Source organism: Penicillium alfredii (genome assembly GCF_028826965.1).
Source record: "Penicillium alfredii strain IBT 34128 chromosome Unknown utg000011l_segment0_segment0, whole genome shotgun sequence".
NCBI lineage: Eukaryota > Fungi > Ascomycota > Eurotiomycetes > Eurotiales > Aspergillaceae > Penicillium > Penicillium alfredii.
The window spans coordinates 1,343,861-1,358,660 of NW_026622708.1; the positions used below are offsets into that span (position 1 = coordinate 1,343,861).

Consider the following 14,800-nt stretch of genomic DNA (forward strand, 5'->3'; position numbering starts at 1 on the left):
GCAAGGATGTAGTCAGGTAAATCTTATAAAGAGAAAGACACGCCACAGATAGCAGAGCTGGAAGGGGGAGAGGAGTGGAAGGGAAGTGATAGGCGAAGCTACAGAGAGGGAAGCTCGGGACAGCTGCGTCACGGGAGTTGCCTGTTTGGTCACCTGACATAGCATCTGCTTGGGCACATTTGGGCAGCACCACTCATCTTTTCATCTTATATCCATAGCATTTTCCTTCCTCTCTAACACTATGCAGACCCCTCAACAGCTTATTCTTCCTCTCTGCTCTCTTGTACATACTTGGTTTCCCTTGACTTGACCCATGTCCTCTATCTATCAGTGTCCGGTCTGCGGGCACTTGTCCGATTTATCCCATGCTCTCGCGGTCTTCATTGAGAACCCCCACTGTCACCAGGTAGTATTGATGTCATCCTTACTTAGTTGATCAAAGTCCCTGACCAAGTGCAGTGTGGGTTGTCCGCTGCTGAGAGCCATCTGAAGGTGCAAGATGAGCTTGCTGCATTGTTTGACAAGCAAATGACGATGGAACGTCCACCGAGTAAAGAAGCAACAATCTCTTACAGCATCACTCAACACTACCACCATTCCTCCCACGTAGCTTTTCCCCACGCAAACCCTGTCCAGGAAGTGGCTGTTCCTTCTACGCCTGATCCCTCCCTGTCTGTCGATGGGATATTGGCTCAGCATGGGCTCAATCCAAGTGCTCTTTCTCCTAGCCAGCTGGATCTCTTCAAGCATGCCGATATGGAGCAGAGACAGCGGTTGGTCCAAACCTGGTTGCTGTACTCGAAACCATTGCAACAGCAGACCGAGACTTTGCAGTTCTCCCCCGGTGAAGACCTCGAGATGGCCTCTTCCGAGGAAGACAGCGATGATGGCAAGGATTATGCGGAACCATACATGATAAATGGATATACAGGCCATGTCCCTCCAAAGGAACCGACAACGGGGCAACCCTATGCCCCGTCCAGAGATCCTGTGTATCAAGATCGGGGATGTTGGCAGCATGCCGGGCTGGGGCCGATGGAATCACAATATGGGGCTTTTGATGAGATGAACCGTCATGATCCCAGATACGGTGTGGTTCCATTTTGACAACGATAAAACTCCAAGAAAAATGAACCCTTTTGTTTTTGTACTATGTCTACTGAAGCACCTTTGAGCAGAGTCAAGGTCACGTAGCTCCAAGGCCCTACTTGAGTATCAAGGGTAAAAAAAAAATTGTCACGATCTCCAACACAAAGGATTTCTTCTTTTCTAGATACATTTTCTGGGTCTGTGTCCATCAACTGCTTCAAATAAAATGCATAAACTGGGGGGGGGGGGGAAAGAATGCCATGGCCAATGTCAGTAAAAAGGAGTGTTCGCCATGGACGTATTATCATATGCCCTCCTCTTCGCCAACGGGCACTGCTCATCAAATGTCAGGATGTCATCGAGCGTCACGCTGAACATAGCGCCTTCGGAAATTAGTCAATTCGATAGGCTTAGTTGAAACGGCTAGCGTCAACAGTCTCGAGGTGCATTAGACACTGCTGCCAGGAATGGGATTAGTACCGTCAATACCCCATACCAACAGGAAAAGCCTTCAGTGGCTTACATTTACTCCTCCTCATCGAGGGCAGCCATGGCCTCGGCAAGGGCATCGGCAGAGCGCTTGACCTCATCGACAGCCTCAGCGGTACGCTTGACCTTGTAGCAGCCCTGGCCGGGGTGGGCGCACCACTTCTGGAGCGCAACGGGGTGGGCCTCGGCATGGGCCTCAGCGAGAGCCTCAGCAGAGCGCTTGACTTCCTCGACCGCTTCGGCGGAACGCTTGACCTTGTAGCAGCCTTGGCCGGGGTGGGCACACCACTTCTGGAGAGCAGCAGCCTGGACGGTGGAGGCGGCCAGCATGGCAAGGGCGACAGAGAGAAGCTTCATCTTGAAGAATGGGATGGGTGAAATAGCGAGAAGATGGACAGTAGAATTTGAATTTCTGAGAGAGAGAGAGAGCGAGATGGAGATCGTGTTGAACAAGAACTTGATCGAGAAGACCGGAAGGATTTTATATTCGTTCAACCGCAGGCCCCCGAGAAGTCCATACTCGAAGCTGAGCTATTCACAAAGGACTTATTGACACCCATAATCGTCCATGATCTCGGGAGATCTTATTGACATGGGAGGGGTAGAAGTTCAATAGAGTCATGGCCGGAGATGGAGGTGAATAAGAACTCCAGCGGCTGAATAACCCAAACCAGGTATCAATAAGAACACTTGGGATGGATGGACTGGGAGGAACAAAGAGGAAGATAAGATCGGGCCGGGGAGACCCACAGTCGCGCGATGCCGAGTCCATCCGGGCGCGCTTTTTTTCCGTTTTCCCTTAGTCTGATCCTTTCCCCCCCTCTGGATTCCACTCTCCTATTGCCCCAATTCCATTGACTTCCTCGTTGAATCTCCAAAAGAACCAGAGTGAAAATGTTCGCGAGAACGGCACAGCCTGCTCGGGTATGTCTCCATCGAATCGACCCTCCCCCCCCCCCCCTGTCCTTTCTTTGTCCATGTGTTCATGTGTCTGTCGCCCCCATGTTCGGCCTAACCGATATCTCTAGACTCTGCTTCGCAGTGCTTCCGTGGCGCCTTCCCTCGGTCGCTCCATTCCCGCGAGATGTACGCCATTGTTCCCTGCCGCCTCACATGATCCCAGAAAGCGATTGAATACGTGGCTAACATTGACGAACTAGCCTTTGCCAGTGTGCAATCGGACATTTTCAAGCCTACCAAGTACGGCGGCAAGTACACGGTTACTCTGATTCCAGGTACGTCCCCAATCACTGCTGCGCCGAGAAAAGGCCTTTTGCTTTCTTTAACTCTTTTGCCCCCCTCTGTTCCGTGCTGATTCGTGCTAGGTGATGGCATTGGTGCCGAGGTCGCCGAATCGGTCAAGACCATCTTCAAGGCCGACAACGTGCCCATCGAGTGGGAGCAAGTCGATGTCAGCGGTGTGGACACGGGCAACAAGCACTCGGAGGAGCTGTTCAAGGAATCCCTGGCGTCGCTCAAGCGCAACAAGCTAGGCCTGAAGGGAATTCTGTTCACGCCAGTGGAACGATCGGGCCACCAGTCCTTCAACGTCGCCCTTCGACAGGAACTGGACATTTACGCGTCGATTTCTTTGATCAAGAACATTCCGGGCTACGAGACCCGTCACAAGGATGTCGACCTCTGCATCATCCGTGAGAACACCGAGGGCGAGTACTCGGGCCTGGAGCACCAGTCAGTGCAGGGCGTGGTGGAGTCCCTGAAAATCATCACCCGCGCCAAATCTGAGCGCATCGCCAAGTTTGCCATGGGCTTTGCGCTCGCCAACAACCGGAAGAAAGTCACTTGTATTCACAAGGCTAATATCATGAAGCTGGCCGACGGCCTCTTCCGCAGCACGTTCCACAAAGTCGCGGAGAACTATCCCACCCTGGAGGTGAACGACATGATTGTGGACAACGCTTCCATGCAGGCTGTCTCTCGCCCCCAGCAATTCGATGTGCTGGTCATGCCCAACCTTTACGGTGGTATCCTGTCCAACGTTGGCGCTGCTCTCGTGGGTGGCCCTGGGGTGGTTCCTGGCTGCAACATGGGTCGCGACGTGGCCGTCTTCGAGCCGGGCTGCCGCCACGTGGGTCTCGATATCAAGGGCAAGGACCAGGCCAACCCCAGCGCCATGATCCTCTCTGGTTCCATGCTCCTCCGTCACCTGGGTCTGGATGAGCACGCGAACCGCATCTCTAAGGCGGTTTACGATGTGATCGGCGAGGGGTGAGTGAATCCCAATTCCCAACCTTTTAACCTTTAAAGTGATAGTCCCATACTAATCATTCTTTCCTACAGCCAAACCCGAACTCGCGACATGGGTGGTCAGGCTACCACTCATGAATTTACCCGAGCTGTTCTGGACAAGATGGAGGCGGCTCTGTAAATTTGAGCACAGACTGCCTGCCGTGAAATACTGCTACGACTGGGGATGGCTCTGGCCTGTTAGAAAGTGGATTGCATGCCATGGATCGGCCGGAGTGATCTTCATTTATGTATTATCTTTTTACCCCATTTTCGCTCGACTCGTCTCCTCGCAGATTTATAGCAATAGACCATTGTGCAATTGAAGTATGGAGAGCCTTGCATTGTTCTACATCATCTATATCCACGCGCATGCGTTCCCAGACGTTCTTCCGTGACTGCTTCACAGTTTCTTTCCTCCAGTGGCGGGCGTGACTCCTGGGGTGTGAAGTCCCCGGGCTTTTGGCGTGTTGTGACTTCCCGGCTTCCTCGACGGAATTCACTCGGGTCATTCAGCCGGCACTCGATAAAACATCTTCACCTGTTCGGTGAACCCCTCTCGCGCGAGCGCTTGCCCGAGTCGTGCTCCGAAACGACGTGGAGATCACTAGCTTTCTGGTAAGAGCGAGGCACCATGCGTGTGGGTCTTGCCTCACTAGCTGGGCGATTGTAATGTGGCCAGACATTTGGCCAGAAATAGGAGCAGGGTCACTTTGTCCCCCCAGCACACAGGGTGGTGTGATCGTCGCATTAAAAGGCTGGGCGCCTTTTGCGGCCGGTATACTTTGAGTTCGACTTCACGACTTTCCCCTTTCGTTCCATTTGGTCCTTCTTCTTCATGATCCAGGCCCGGTCACCTTTTTGGGGTGGGCCTTTGGCATTGTTCAGTTCCATGGCCCTTTTCCTGGCATCCAGGACGTTGACATCATCCATGCCATTAACAACCCCGGTGATATCTCCTTGTAAGCCACCACCACCGACGGTAAGGACCAGGTATAATTTACTGTTTTTGGTTCCGGGGTCATCTTCGAGGATACCGGCCCCAAAGCCTGCCTTCATTGCTGCGCCACTAATCATGCTGCGCTGGGTATCGTTCTTGGGGTAAAATTGGCAAACAGCCCGGCCTCCGCGGCGGAGGCTGGCGTAAAGGCCTTCGAAAAACCGTCGTAGGCGACCTTCAGGGCTAACATCACTGGTTTCCGCATTGCACAGCCACTGAATCGCACTGATGCTAATCGCGGCGTCGAATGTGCCAGGCCGGAATGGGACGCCTTGCCCGATATCGGCAAGGAATAAATCGCCTTCGACATCGCGCTGCAGTGCCACATCAAGCATGCTTGGCGAGATATCCATGCCGATCCAGGTGTGCGGCCCGCCTTCTTCGGAGGGAAGATCAGACAGGATTTCACCAGACAGACCGGAACCGCATCCGACATCGAGGATCAAAGATGGTGCTTTTAGATCGAGGAGGTCGAGGGCCCGATTGGTCATGTCGGCCTGGATATTGCGGATGCGGGAAGAGGTCGTGTACTTGCGGGATTCATTGTCATTGTAAAACAGATCGGGAGGACTGTGTAGAACGAATTAGCTTCAGCTGAGAGCAATGGATACAGTTGATCATACAGAACATCTTCAGGACGTGACATGGTGGCAAAGGGTGGGATGGGCAAGTTTGAAGAGATAGGAATAACAAGCGATTTTTTCTCTTCCTTTTTTGGGGTTGGAGATCGCCGTGGGGTGTCAAGCCTGAGGCATCAATATCCCCAAAGCGTCATCGAACCACCTCGCTTCTTTCCCTCAACCAACCCCCCGGGAGAGATTCCTGCACACCTTGAAGCCTACTGGATCAAAGTACACTCTCAGACATTTTATCATGTGGATTCTCCCGTTGGTAGGATACCTGGGGGTGATTGTTGGCTTTGTCTTTCTCACCCTAGCCATCGGTAAGGAGCTCAACCGGAATTCAAAGCATCCCGACTGACTCCCAGGCTAGCTTCCGGACTCTATTATCTGTCAGAACTTGTGGAAGAGCATACCGTGCTTGCCCGTCGGCTACTAAGTCGTTTGATCTATGGCATCATTACGGTTCAGATTCTCCTAGTCATTTTCGACCGCTTTCCACTGTTCCTATCCCTCCTCAGCGTCGTTTCCCATCTGGTCTACGCCAGCAATCTACGCCGGTTTCCTATTGTCAAACTCTCCGATCCACTATTCATTCTATCGTGTCTCTTGGTCGGCATCAATCATTGGCTATGGTTTCGCCACTTTTCCAAACCGTTGCCCTCGTCCCGGCGCACCGAGAATAATTGGCGTCAGCCGTATCAAGTCGATTACGACGAAATGCCATCCTTTTCCGAGGTAGCTTCATATTTTGGGCTCTGTGTTTGGTTGGTTCCTTTCGCTCTCTTTGTCAGTCTCAGCGCCGGGGAGAATGTTTTGCCCAGCATGGGCTCGGAATATGCTACCGGAGACCATGTTCCGCCAACTGGGTTGGGCCATAGCCGCGGTCCTTCTGATGGAAAAGCCAAGAACAAGGGCATGGCCAAGGCATTGGTGGATAATGTGCGAGACTGGGCCCGGGAAAATGGCGAGCTCATGGGCCTCTGGAGGGGAGAGCGGACGAGACGGTTTTGAACCGTGGAATAGTCGGGGATAATATATGTTGTGGAAGAACCCATGGGCGCGAATAAAGAAGCTTGTATCATATGAAACAACAAAAATGGCTTGCTGTTCAACATCGTCACCTCGTAGCTACACAAATGGCCAAATCACATAGAAAAGGCTGCACATGAACCGCTCGAAATCCAAAAGGCAAAATGAAAGACCAAAAGAGAGGAAGAGAAAAGAAAAATAAGAAGAAGGGGGGTATAAACGATGATCCACTGGAGTTCCATGACATCCCAAAAAAAGAACCAGAAAAAGAAAGAGAGAAAGAACAGAAAACCTTCAGGGCTCCCTATTTCGATTACCATTATCGTAAAGACATTCCCTTGCGAGTGTCATCATTGCACAGTGCACATCGTAAGTTGTCCAGGCCAAGCTGGTATGGCCCCCGGTGTATTGAGTTGCCAAGAAAGTAGGGTGTCGGAACAGACGACAAGTCATGGCAGCGTCAGGGGCATCTGCTTGAGCACTTTAATTGCCCTGCTGGGCGGTAGAGTCTTTAGAAGCTGGGGGCCATGCATCAGCGGGCGACATCAACGCCGGCATTCTCAGGCTAGAATCACCTACCGCTCTCCATGAAGAGCATTGAACTCTCTCGTCGCTTCGACTTGGCTGAGCGGGGATCATCGCTCGGTGACAACATTCCATTTAATGAAGAAAACGGACCAGAGGCTCCTGGCGGGGGTTGTACATGTCATTCTGGTAGGCCGGCTGGTCGTAGCTGGGCTGCATCGGGACGAACCCGGTATCATGCTGAGCTCGAGAGCTGTCACCTAGGTTATTCGGAAGATCCCCCGTGACCCGAAACGAGGTTTGGTTATACGAGGGCGTGGGAATATCCGAGAACATTTGGTGGCGGGGCGAGCGAACATCATCGGCCAACAGAGTGCGGTCGACCGTCAGCTCCACATTTGCTGGGGTGGGATTGGAAGAGTCGCCGAAAATACTGTCGAAGTCTGTGAGAAACATCGAGAACACCGGTGCCGGGATGTTGAGGGTAGGGGCAAAGACAATGCCCACGTTCCGAACCGTCATTTTGTTGACATCGGAGTTGTTCACGATCTCAATCAAAAACTGCGATAGTGCTCGCAGCAAGGCTAGGTTTGGTCCGGGCAGCCTGTGTACTAGTGAATGGAAGGCAGCGACTTTCTTCTGTCGACTATCGAGTTCTGTTGCAAGCAATTAGTGTTGGAGTTATTCAAGAGAGCAAGGCACTCCCTAGACATACCGAGAACTCGAAGGAAGTCCAAATGAAGCTCCCGCGTCAGCACGGTAGTTGGAAGCTCCCGAAGGTATTGCTTGAAGAGAGAAGCGACTGCATGGACGTCATAGTACTGATCGCCAGCTAAAAAATCAACATCGCCTTCGGTGTTGAATCGTTCCTTCAACGCTTTGACCACGACATTGGAGCCGCTCAGACGGAATATTCCCTCCTCAGATGCTGCTCCTTTGGCGTGGAGGTATTCAATACAGCGATAGGCCACCGCCGGCAGCTCGGCATCCACATTCTGTGGCGCACAGAATCGTACAGCGTCGGTCAGGGGTATTCCAAAGACAGCTCTGACTGGATCTTTCCGCTCTGCTTGGATGTTTTGGTTTGCCACGGCCACGTCATTGCTAGCCTGGGCCTGGGAGGCGAGATCAAAGGAGGATCGGGTACGGAAACCCCAGATGCTGCGCTTCTTCTCTTTGGTGGACGTGGCTGCTTTATTGCCCCAAGCTTCCACGTCTTGAATGACCGCACCATTGGTGGGCGCCGAGATAATCTTGGGAGACTGCAGCGGCGGATCAACGGCAGATTGGTTCATGTCTCTCAAGTCTGTCGAAAGGGCGGCCGGGATCCGTGGCGATCGAGGGGCCTGTTCGAGCGAAGACCCGAGAATCGGAGGCTCGGCCGCAACTGCATCATCAAAACTGAACCCTTGCACGAAGCCCCCAGCATCCTGATCTGGACTTTCGACCCCTCTGCCAGCTCTCCTGCTGCCGTTGCTAGCGAACAACTTCGATTTAGTTGCGGCTGCGGGAGGCGGCTGCTTGATTTGGCTCTGCGTTTGGGTCTTGGCCGAGGTGTTGCTGCGTCCCTCATTCTCGGACGAGGGGTTCTCCACGTATTCCATCAAAGCATCGACCCAAGCATCACGCTCGTCATCGCTCTCGGCGCAAAGTACATGTCGCACAAGCGCCGATGAATCCTTCTTCTTGGGTTCCAAGATCAGGAACGCATGGCGATATTGATTGTCAGAGTCATCATCGGCACCCGGAGGCGGCGTGCTTTGGGTGCTGGAAGATTGTGACTGTTTGCCAATCTGGGCATGGTACAGTTTAATAGTGCCCATGTGAGGACCACCCGGCGCCTCGAAGTATTTTAGTTCGGGCCCATGAAGTACAAAGTACCTCGCTTTCCAGCCGCCAAAGTTCTTCCCTCGCTTGGTCAGATATCCCTCCTTTCGAGGCTTTCCGTCTGGACCACGAAGTGTGTCAGGCCGTGATTGCACGTGCCCCCTGAGGAGGCTCGTCTCGTCGTCTCTTGGTTCGATGGCGTCGCTTGTCAAGAAATTGCAGATAACCAATGCCGCTTTCTCATCCATGGGCGTGTCTAGCAGGTTGTCAAAGTAAGAATTCAAGGCTGCGCGTCTCGCATCTACTTTGGCGGGGGAATGGCCACTGAAGATGCTTCGATCGGGCAACTTCCCAGGGAACGAGGACAATTGTCTTATCTGCTGGTCTAGCTGGGGCAAGGACGCAATGACTTTTTCCACACGCCAGAGCTCCGAGTTTTCGGAACGAGAGATGACGCTGAGAGTAAAGACGGGCTCCTCATCCAACGGCTTGGTGGCCATGTAGCTATTCCTTGAAGGACGTAGCCGTGAGGAGGATACCGTGACTTGAATCAAAGGAAGAGCATTCGGGGGCAGAAGCAAGCCGGGATACTCCTCAGACACCAATCCCTGATAGATGCTGCTGCCAAAAAACTGTGGGGAGTTCGGGCTGTCGATCTTGACTGTGGGATCGATTGATGGAATAAGGCCGGCGGGGTTCCCATTTGAGATATGGGAGTCTCCAGAGGTGAATGGCGGAGGGTAGTTTGTGGTCCGCGGAGAGAGGGGCAACCCTGAGAGGTTATTATACCCGGTGGCCATTGATGGGGACGCCATGGAATTCGACATGTCCCGAGGCATTCGAGGTAGGGGAGAACCGAGGGGTCGGTCCTCTGGTCTCGGACTCAAGGGTAGCCCAGGGCTTTTGGGAATGGAGATATTCGAACGGCCGTTGGAAGATGCCACCTGCGGAGTCCGGGAGTTCAAGATTGATCCTAGGGAATCAGCTCCACCAACATTTGGTGGCGATCGTGTTGACAGTTCCCGAGGGACTGTTTCTGGGCTAACCGAAGTAGCGGTATCCCGTGAGTTCTGAGACATCCCGGACTGAGTCGCCCCGGTAGAGCCATATGTGCCCACTTCATTCTTCAGGGTCGTTTCGCGGTCTCGATCATCTTCTTCTCTCGTCTTTCTCCTTCCGCGGTCCATGCCAAGCGTCTCATCCACTTCCTGGACATCGCCGTAATCAGAATCTGAGTCTGTTTCCGAAGGCTCCGTCCTAGCATTGCCGGTTTGCTGTAGCTTCAGGGGCGCAGGTGGCGGTTTGCGACTTGGCTGTGGAAGCTTGATTCCTTCGTTGTCAACGGGCGATAGATCGCCTCGGGGGGTGGAATCCACGACCACGGCCGAACGCATCTTCGATGTCTCCGACGGCAGGGACAAGTCATCTGGTCCTGATTCATTCTTTTTCTCGGCGTTCGCCTTTTCTAAAGTGGTCTTGGACGTTGATTCGGTGTAGGAGGCCAATGGCTCCGCCGTCGGTAGCGGGGGCACTGAGTCTTGAACCTCCTTGTGCTTCTTTTTGTACTTCTCCTTCTCCTTGAATGTGCGCTCAAGATCCTTGTTTAGACCAAGGATTAAAGTCCTTTGCTTGTCAACCAATTTCCAGAGCTGCGAATTTTGGGAGGCTGCATGGTGTTTCTCTTTCAGAAGGTGCACAATCACTGCCTCGGCCGAGCCAGCCGCATTGATGAGATTGCTGATGTCGGCTGGGCTTAAAGCGTTGGCGTCAAAAGTTGATTTCTGCGAGGCGGAGGATAGGGAAGAGATTGCGGAATCAATCGACGAGGTGCGAGGCAACACACGGCGTGGACGATCTCCGGGCATCGACTGAAGAGAGCTAACCGAGGATGTTGCAGATCGATTGGGCTCTGTTACCCCGGCGGGCTTTGGCATATTTCCAGGTCGGTCAGCCGTGTCAGCCGACTCTGCACTGGTCATCTCTGGTGACTGGGAGCTATTGGGGGCAGCTTTGGATGGGGGCGCCGGGAATGTTACATGAGCTGGGCGGGTAATGGGCGAGCGGTTCTGAGAAGGGGAGGCGTTGGCACTGGATCTGGGAGAGAGCGGGCTCTGGGACGAAGCAGAATCGTCATGAACAAAGGACCGGGGCAGTGAACTGGTGTGCAACGGAGAAGGCGTAATTTGGCGGGCAGCAGGCCCAGGGCGCGACGACGGGGTGTCCGATCGTGTTCCCATAGAATCCCGAGGGGGAAGACCGCTGTTCAGGGGCGGGTAGGCGGGCTGATTTTTAGCAGTCGAAGCAGACGGGGATGGCGAACCATCATCACCACTACCTCGTCGCGGGATCTGCGACATTGCTGCAAGGATCGAGGTTGCGCATGGGCCAGGGAAGGTTCACGTTGGGAGAACACGAGGCGAGGGCACCGGAGGGGGCGGGTAAGAGATCGTGGGTCTTCCCCCGAGAGTTGAAGCTTAACGCAAGAGAAAGCGGTGGCCAAGACAATGATCCTAGTTGATCCTGAGAAAGGGAAAGGAAGCAAAAAGAAAAGAAATCCAAGAAAAAAAAGGGGGGGGGGGGGGGGGGGGGGTTCGAAGAAGCAAAAGAACAAGTCAGATGGAGTTCACGCAGAACCCCCGGTGGAGCCACAGGGTGATCGGTGACAGCGGAGGGGCGAACCATTCAACAAGAACTCGACATGGTTCTTTTGTTTCCTAGTAGAGTTCATCTTGGAGGTTTCTTGGATTTTTTTTCTTTGGGTTCAAAGTGTGAGAGATAGAAAGAGAGTGGGAAAGAGAAAAAATGCTGTACCTTATGATTCTGGTTCATCTAGCAGTGATGAGCCATGGGGATGGCAAGGACTGCCAGATTTCCAAGGTTTGCTCTTCCAATTCACATCTCGGCCGTTGGGGATTGAATGATGTCATGTTCGTGGTGTATATAGTTTATGTATAGTTCATACATAGTTCATGTAGCCCTACATCGGTCATGCCAGATTTTGGTATACTTCCCAAACTATACATTCCAAGGTCCACCAACAAGGTCATAGAGAAACATAGGTAGGATAAATTCTTATGTTGCATGAATTACTCTTTCGAGATCTCTACCACCACTTTCTTTGCGGAGACGCCCTGTCGAAGAAGATCGATGCCTGTTTGGACCTTCTCCAGCCCTCCTTCAATAACCTCTGGATCTGGCTTGGCCTGAAACTTGCCGCTCGCTAAAGCCTGTGGGATGTATTTGCACCAGACAGCATCACCAACATTCAAGGCAAACATCCCTGGAGCCAGGCCATTCACTGTTCAGACATCAGCAACAGCGCTCCAAGCATGCTGAACGACACATACCAAAGACCCCTTGGACATTATCAGGGAACGGCTCTCGGGGTAGCAACACCACAGGGAGTTTTCCACCCCCGATGCTTTCAAGAATCTTCCCACAGGCCACCTGGGTACTTGGACTACTAATACAATCAAAGACCACATCGCCAGGTTTGAGGACCTTGGAAATCTTCTCAACGACACCGGGCTCCTTGTGGTCAAAGACATGAGTAGCCCCAAGATTCTTGACATACTCATGATTGGAGCTACCGGCAGTCGTTGCGACATCAAAGCCCGCTGCAAGAGCCAGTTGGATAGCCGAGCTACCAACCGATGAGCTCCCACCCCAGATTAAAACCGTCTTGCCGGTGTGTTTGGGCGCCAGCAATGGGAATGGGAGCTCGAGCTGGTGAAACAAGGCACTCGCGGCCGTGGAGACCGAGAGAGGGAGTACGGCAGCGTTGGCCAGGGGCAAGGAGTCGGGGACTGCAGACACCAGGATTTCCCGGCAGGTAGTATACAGCTGAAATCCCGCATTGGTGGCCTTTCGAGTGAGGAGACTATCGCAGTGGCTGAGAAACGTTAATCACAGGTCATCAGAATAGACATGTATCTTGACGGTCCAAGTTACCCGATCACTCTCTGGCCCAGTTGAAATCGAGTCACGCCGGAGCCAAGTTGAACCACCGTTCCGGCAACATCGGTGCCAAAAATAAAGGGATATTGCAATTCAAAGTAGGGCTGGTCTTGCATCTACACGCGGTGTTCAGTTGCTGGCCAGAATGATGTCTCCAACGGTTCTTACCATGTGGTCGGTTGGATTCACTGCGGCGTAGGCAACTTGAATAACCACTTCGTCTTCAGAAGGGTCTGGTTCAGGGCCAGGTCCTACCTCGAGAGGCCTTGACTTTGCAGGAATCCATGCTGCCTGGTTCGAAATTGGTGCCATTTTCGCCATTTCTCGGGGAATTGGAAGTTGGTAAATGAAGCACAAGCTGGAATCGAGCTTGAGTTATATAGAGATGAACCATGGATACCAAGGAAGAGACCGGTGGATTTCAAATGGCCTGGAAAAGCTGACTTGAGGATTGCTAATCACCAGAACGCCCCCAATGATCGATAGTATTGGAAGACAGCCCCGATGAAGTTGATTCATAAGCTATCTGACCTCAGGTGGGACTTTGGTCCATAATCACGTACCGACCGGTTATCTGACGCTCACCCATCAAAAACGCCCAAAGGCTGACCACGATCTTTCAAAGGCAGCTGGCGATTTCTCAGAAGGAGGGAGAACTAATCTCTACAATCCCTATTTCATAACGGGTGGATCTATGGATATGTTCATTGATTCTACTCGTGGTATCTCGACCCTTCATTTGGGCTCAGGTAGACCAGACCACCACACGACCATCAACTCCGCTGGCTATGGTACTGATTAGTGACATGCATACCAGAGGCAATGAGAGTGAACTTACTGCTGAAAGAGCGCGCAAGCCCGTTGGCCTCCCCGTAGACCCGCACGGTGTTGACGGTATTTTGGTGGGTCGATTGAAGCTTAGTATCCGCCTGGGTTTGGCCCTTGAGATCCATCTGTCGAAACATGTTCAGGGCAGACTCTTCCCGAGGACCTGCTCCAGCCCCGGACTTATTCTCCAGCGAGCCGGCAAGTTGCCATCCGTTCTCGTCACCACGGAAGCGGAACGGTTCACAGTCCTAAAACCATGCCGGCATCAACAACATGGCCAACGGGAATAGATGGAAGAAAGAAACTTACATGACCAGCCGCAATGATTTCATTCTCACCGTTCCAGATGAGACTGTTGAGCGGCAGCAGGCGGGTGGAGATGTTCAACATGGCCCGTGGAGGCTGCTCCGGCGCACTCGGGTACACCACCGTGACACTGCTGTCGTGACCCGTAAACGCCAGAGCATTGCCACTTGGGGAGAAAGAAACCCCCTGGATCCAGCCTGCTGAGTCGTTCAGGAATTCTCCGCAAATAGTGTTGAAGGGCAGACGCTCTCCCCATGCACTGGGTTCCGGGCGGGTATCGATGCCCTTGATGAAGCTCGAGAAGACCCTCGCATGGGAGTCGGTGGAGCCAGCGGCCAGGAGCACGGAATTGGGATGCCATGCAAGTGTTGTGATGGTGCTCCGGATTGGTTTCTTCAAGTGTTTCGAGATCCACCAGTCGTTCTCTTCTTCAAAGTAGCAGACTGCGATCACACGGGCTCCGGACCCGACGGCAAACTTCTGCTCCGAGGGAGACCATCGCACAAAGGTTGCTGCACGGTTGATTCGCAGCAAAACCAGCGTAGGCTTCCAGCCAGAAGGGGACTGCTCCCACACGTATGCGTTACGGTCTATATCGTGACTCGACAGTTCAATTAGCGATCACAAGCGATCACAAGTAGTGCTTGAAGACGGACCTTGAGAGCAGGTCACAATGCGGCCACTGTTGGGGGCAATATCAACCCCAGTAACCGTCTTCTCGTGGCCCTTTAGTTCATCACTGAGCGAGAACTTGTTGCCTGACGGGCGGTATAGCTCCACATTGTTCTCCCGAGCAACAGCAAGCGTCTGCTTATCGGACGAAAACGAGTGGTCTGCAATTGGGGAGTGGAATAGATGGTGAACCTGAGGTGCGGCCATG

At 53.0% G+C, this 14,800-nt stretch overlaps 8 protein-coding genes across 8 annotated transcripts; 3 read left to right on the top strand and 5 right to left on the bottom strand.

The window, feature by feature from the left end:
• Positions 1–313: 313 nt before the first annotated feature.
• On the top strand, positions 314–1,107 carry NUU61_008901 (uncharacterized protein; the record flags this gene model as incomplete). Its single annotated transcript, XM_056659426.1, has 2 exons — positions 314–406; positions 460–1,107. The coding sequence occupies 2 exons, from the start codon at positions 314–316 to the stop codon at positions 1,105–1,107; spliced, it is 741 nt and encodes a 246-aa protein (XP_056507719.1).
• A 507-nt stretch (positions 1,108–1,614) lies between these two features.
• NUU61_008902 (mating alpha-pheromone PpgA) lies at positions 1,615–1,935 on the bottom strand (the record flags this gene model as incomplete). Its single annotated transcript, XM_056659427.1, has 1 exon — positions 1,615–1,935. One exon carries the CDS (start codon positions 1,933–1,935, stop codon positions 1,615–1,617), a length of 321 nt encoding a protein of 106 aa, XP_056507720.1.
• A 537-nt stretch (positions 1,936–2,472) lies between these two features.
• On the top strand, positions 2,473–3,967 carry NUU61_008903 (isocitrate dehydrogenase (NAD(+)) IDH1; the record flags this gene model as incomplete). The annotated part of the gene is made up of 5 exons (XM_056659428.1): positions 2,473–2,502; positions 2,607–2,664; positions 2,739–2,813; positions 2,904–3,807; positions 3,880–3,967. 5 exons carry the CDS (start codon positions 2,473–2,475, stop codon positions 3,965–3,967), a joined length of 1,155 nt encoding a protein of 384 aa, XP_056507721.1.
• A 608-nt stretch (positions 3,968–4,575) lies between these two features.
• NUU61_008904 (18S rRNA methyltransferase BUD23) lies at positions 4,576–5,471 on the bottom strand (the record flags this gene model as incomplete). Its single annotated transcript, XM_056659429.1, has 2 exons — positions 4,576–5,395; positions 5,449–5,471. The coding sequence occupies 2 exons, from the start codon at positions 5,469–5,471 to the stop codon at positions 4,576–4,578; spliced, it is 843 nt and encodes a 280-aa protein (XP_056507722.1).
• Positions 5,472–5,698: 227 nt separating this feature from the next.
• Positions 5,699–6,459, top strand: NUU61_008905 (uncharacterized protein; the record flags this gene model as incomplete). Its single annotated transcript, XM_056659430.1, has 2 exons — positions 5,699–5,768; positions 5,819–6,459. 2 exons carry the CDS (start codon positions 5,699–5,701, stop codon positions 6,457–6,459), a joined length of 711 nt encoding a protein of 236 aa, XP_056507723.1.
• Positions 6,460–7,137: 678 nt separating this feature from the next.
• On the bottom strand, positions 7,138–11,186 carry NUU61_008906 (GTPase-activating protein BEM3; the record flags this gene model as incomplete). The annotated part of the gene is made up of 2 exons (XM_056659431.1): positions 7,138–7,658; positions 7,718–11,186. 2 exons carry the CDS (start codon positions 11,184–11,186, stop codon positions 7,138–7,140), a joined length of 3,990 nt encoding a protein of 1,329 aa, XP_056507724.1.
• A 729-nt stretch (positions 11,187–11,915) lies between these two features.
• On the bottom strand, positions 11,916–13,107 carry NUU61_008907 (zinc-binding alcohol dehydrogenase family protein; the record flags this gene model as incomplete). The annotated part of the gene is made up of 4 exons (XM_056659432.1): positions 11,916–12,127; positions 12,177–12,721; positions 12,781–12,902; positions 12,955–13,107. The coding sequence occupies 4 exons, from the start codon at positions 13,105–13,107 to the stop codon at positions 11,916–11,918; spliced, it is 1,032 nt and encodes a 343-aa protein (XP_056507725.1).
• Positions 13,108–13,531: 424 nt separating this feature from the next.
• Positions 13,532–14,799, bottom strand: NUU61_008908 (WD40 repeat domain-containing protein; the record flags this gene model as incomplete). The annotated part of the gene is made up of 4 exons (XM_056659433.1): positions 13,532–13,572; positions 13,625–13,862; positions 13,924–14,510; positions 14,577–14,799. The coding sequence occupies 4 exons, from the start codon at positions 14,797–14,799 to the stop codon at positions 13,532–13,534; spliced, it is 1,089 nt and encodes a 362-aa protein (XP_056507726.1).
• Position 14,800: the final 1 nt, after the last annotated feature.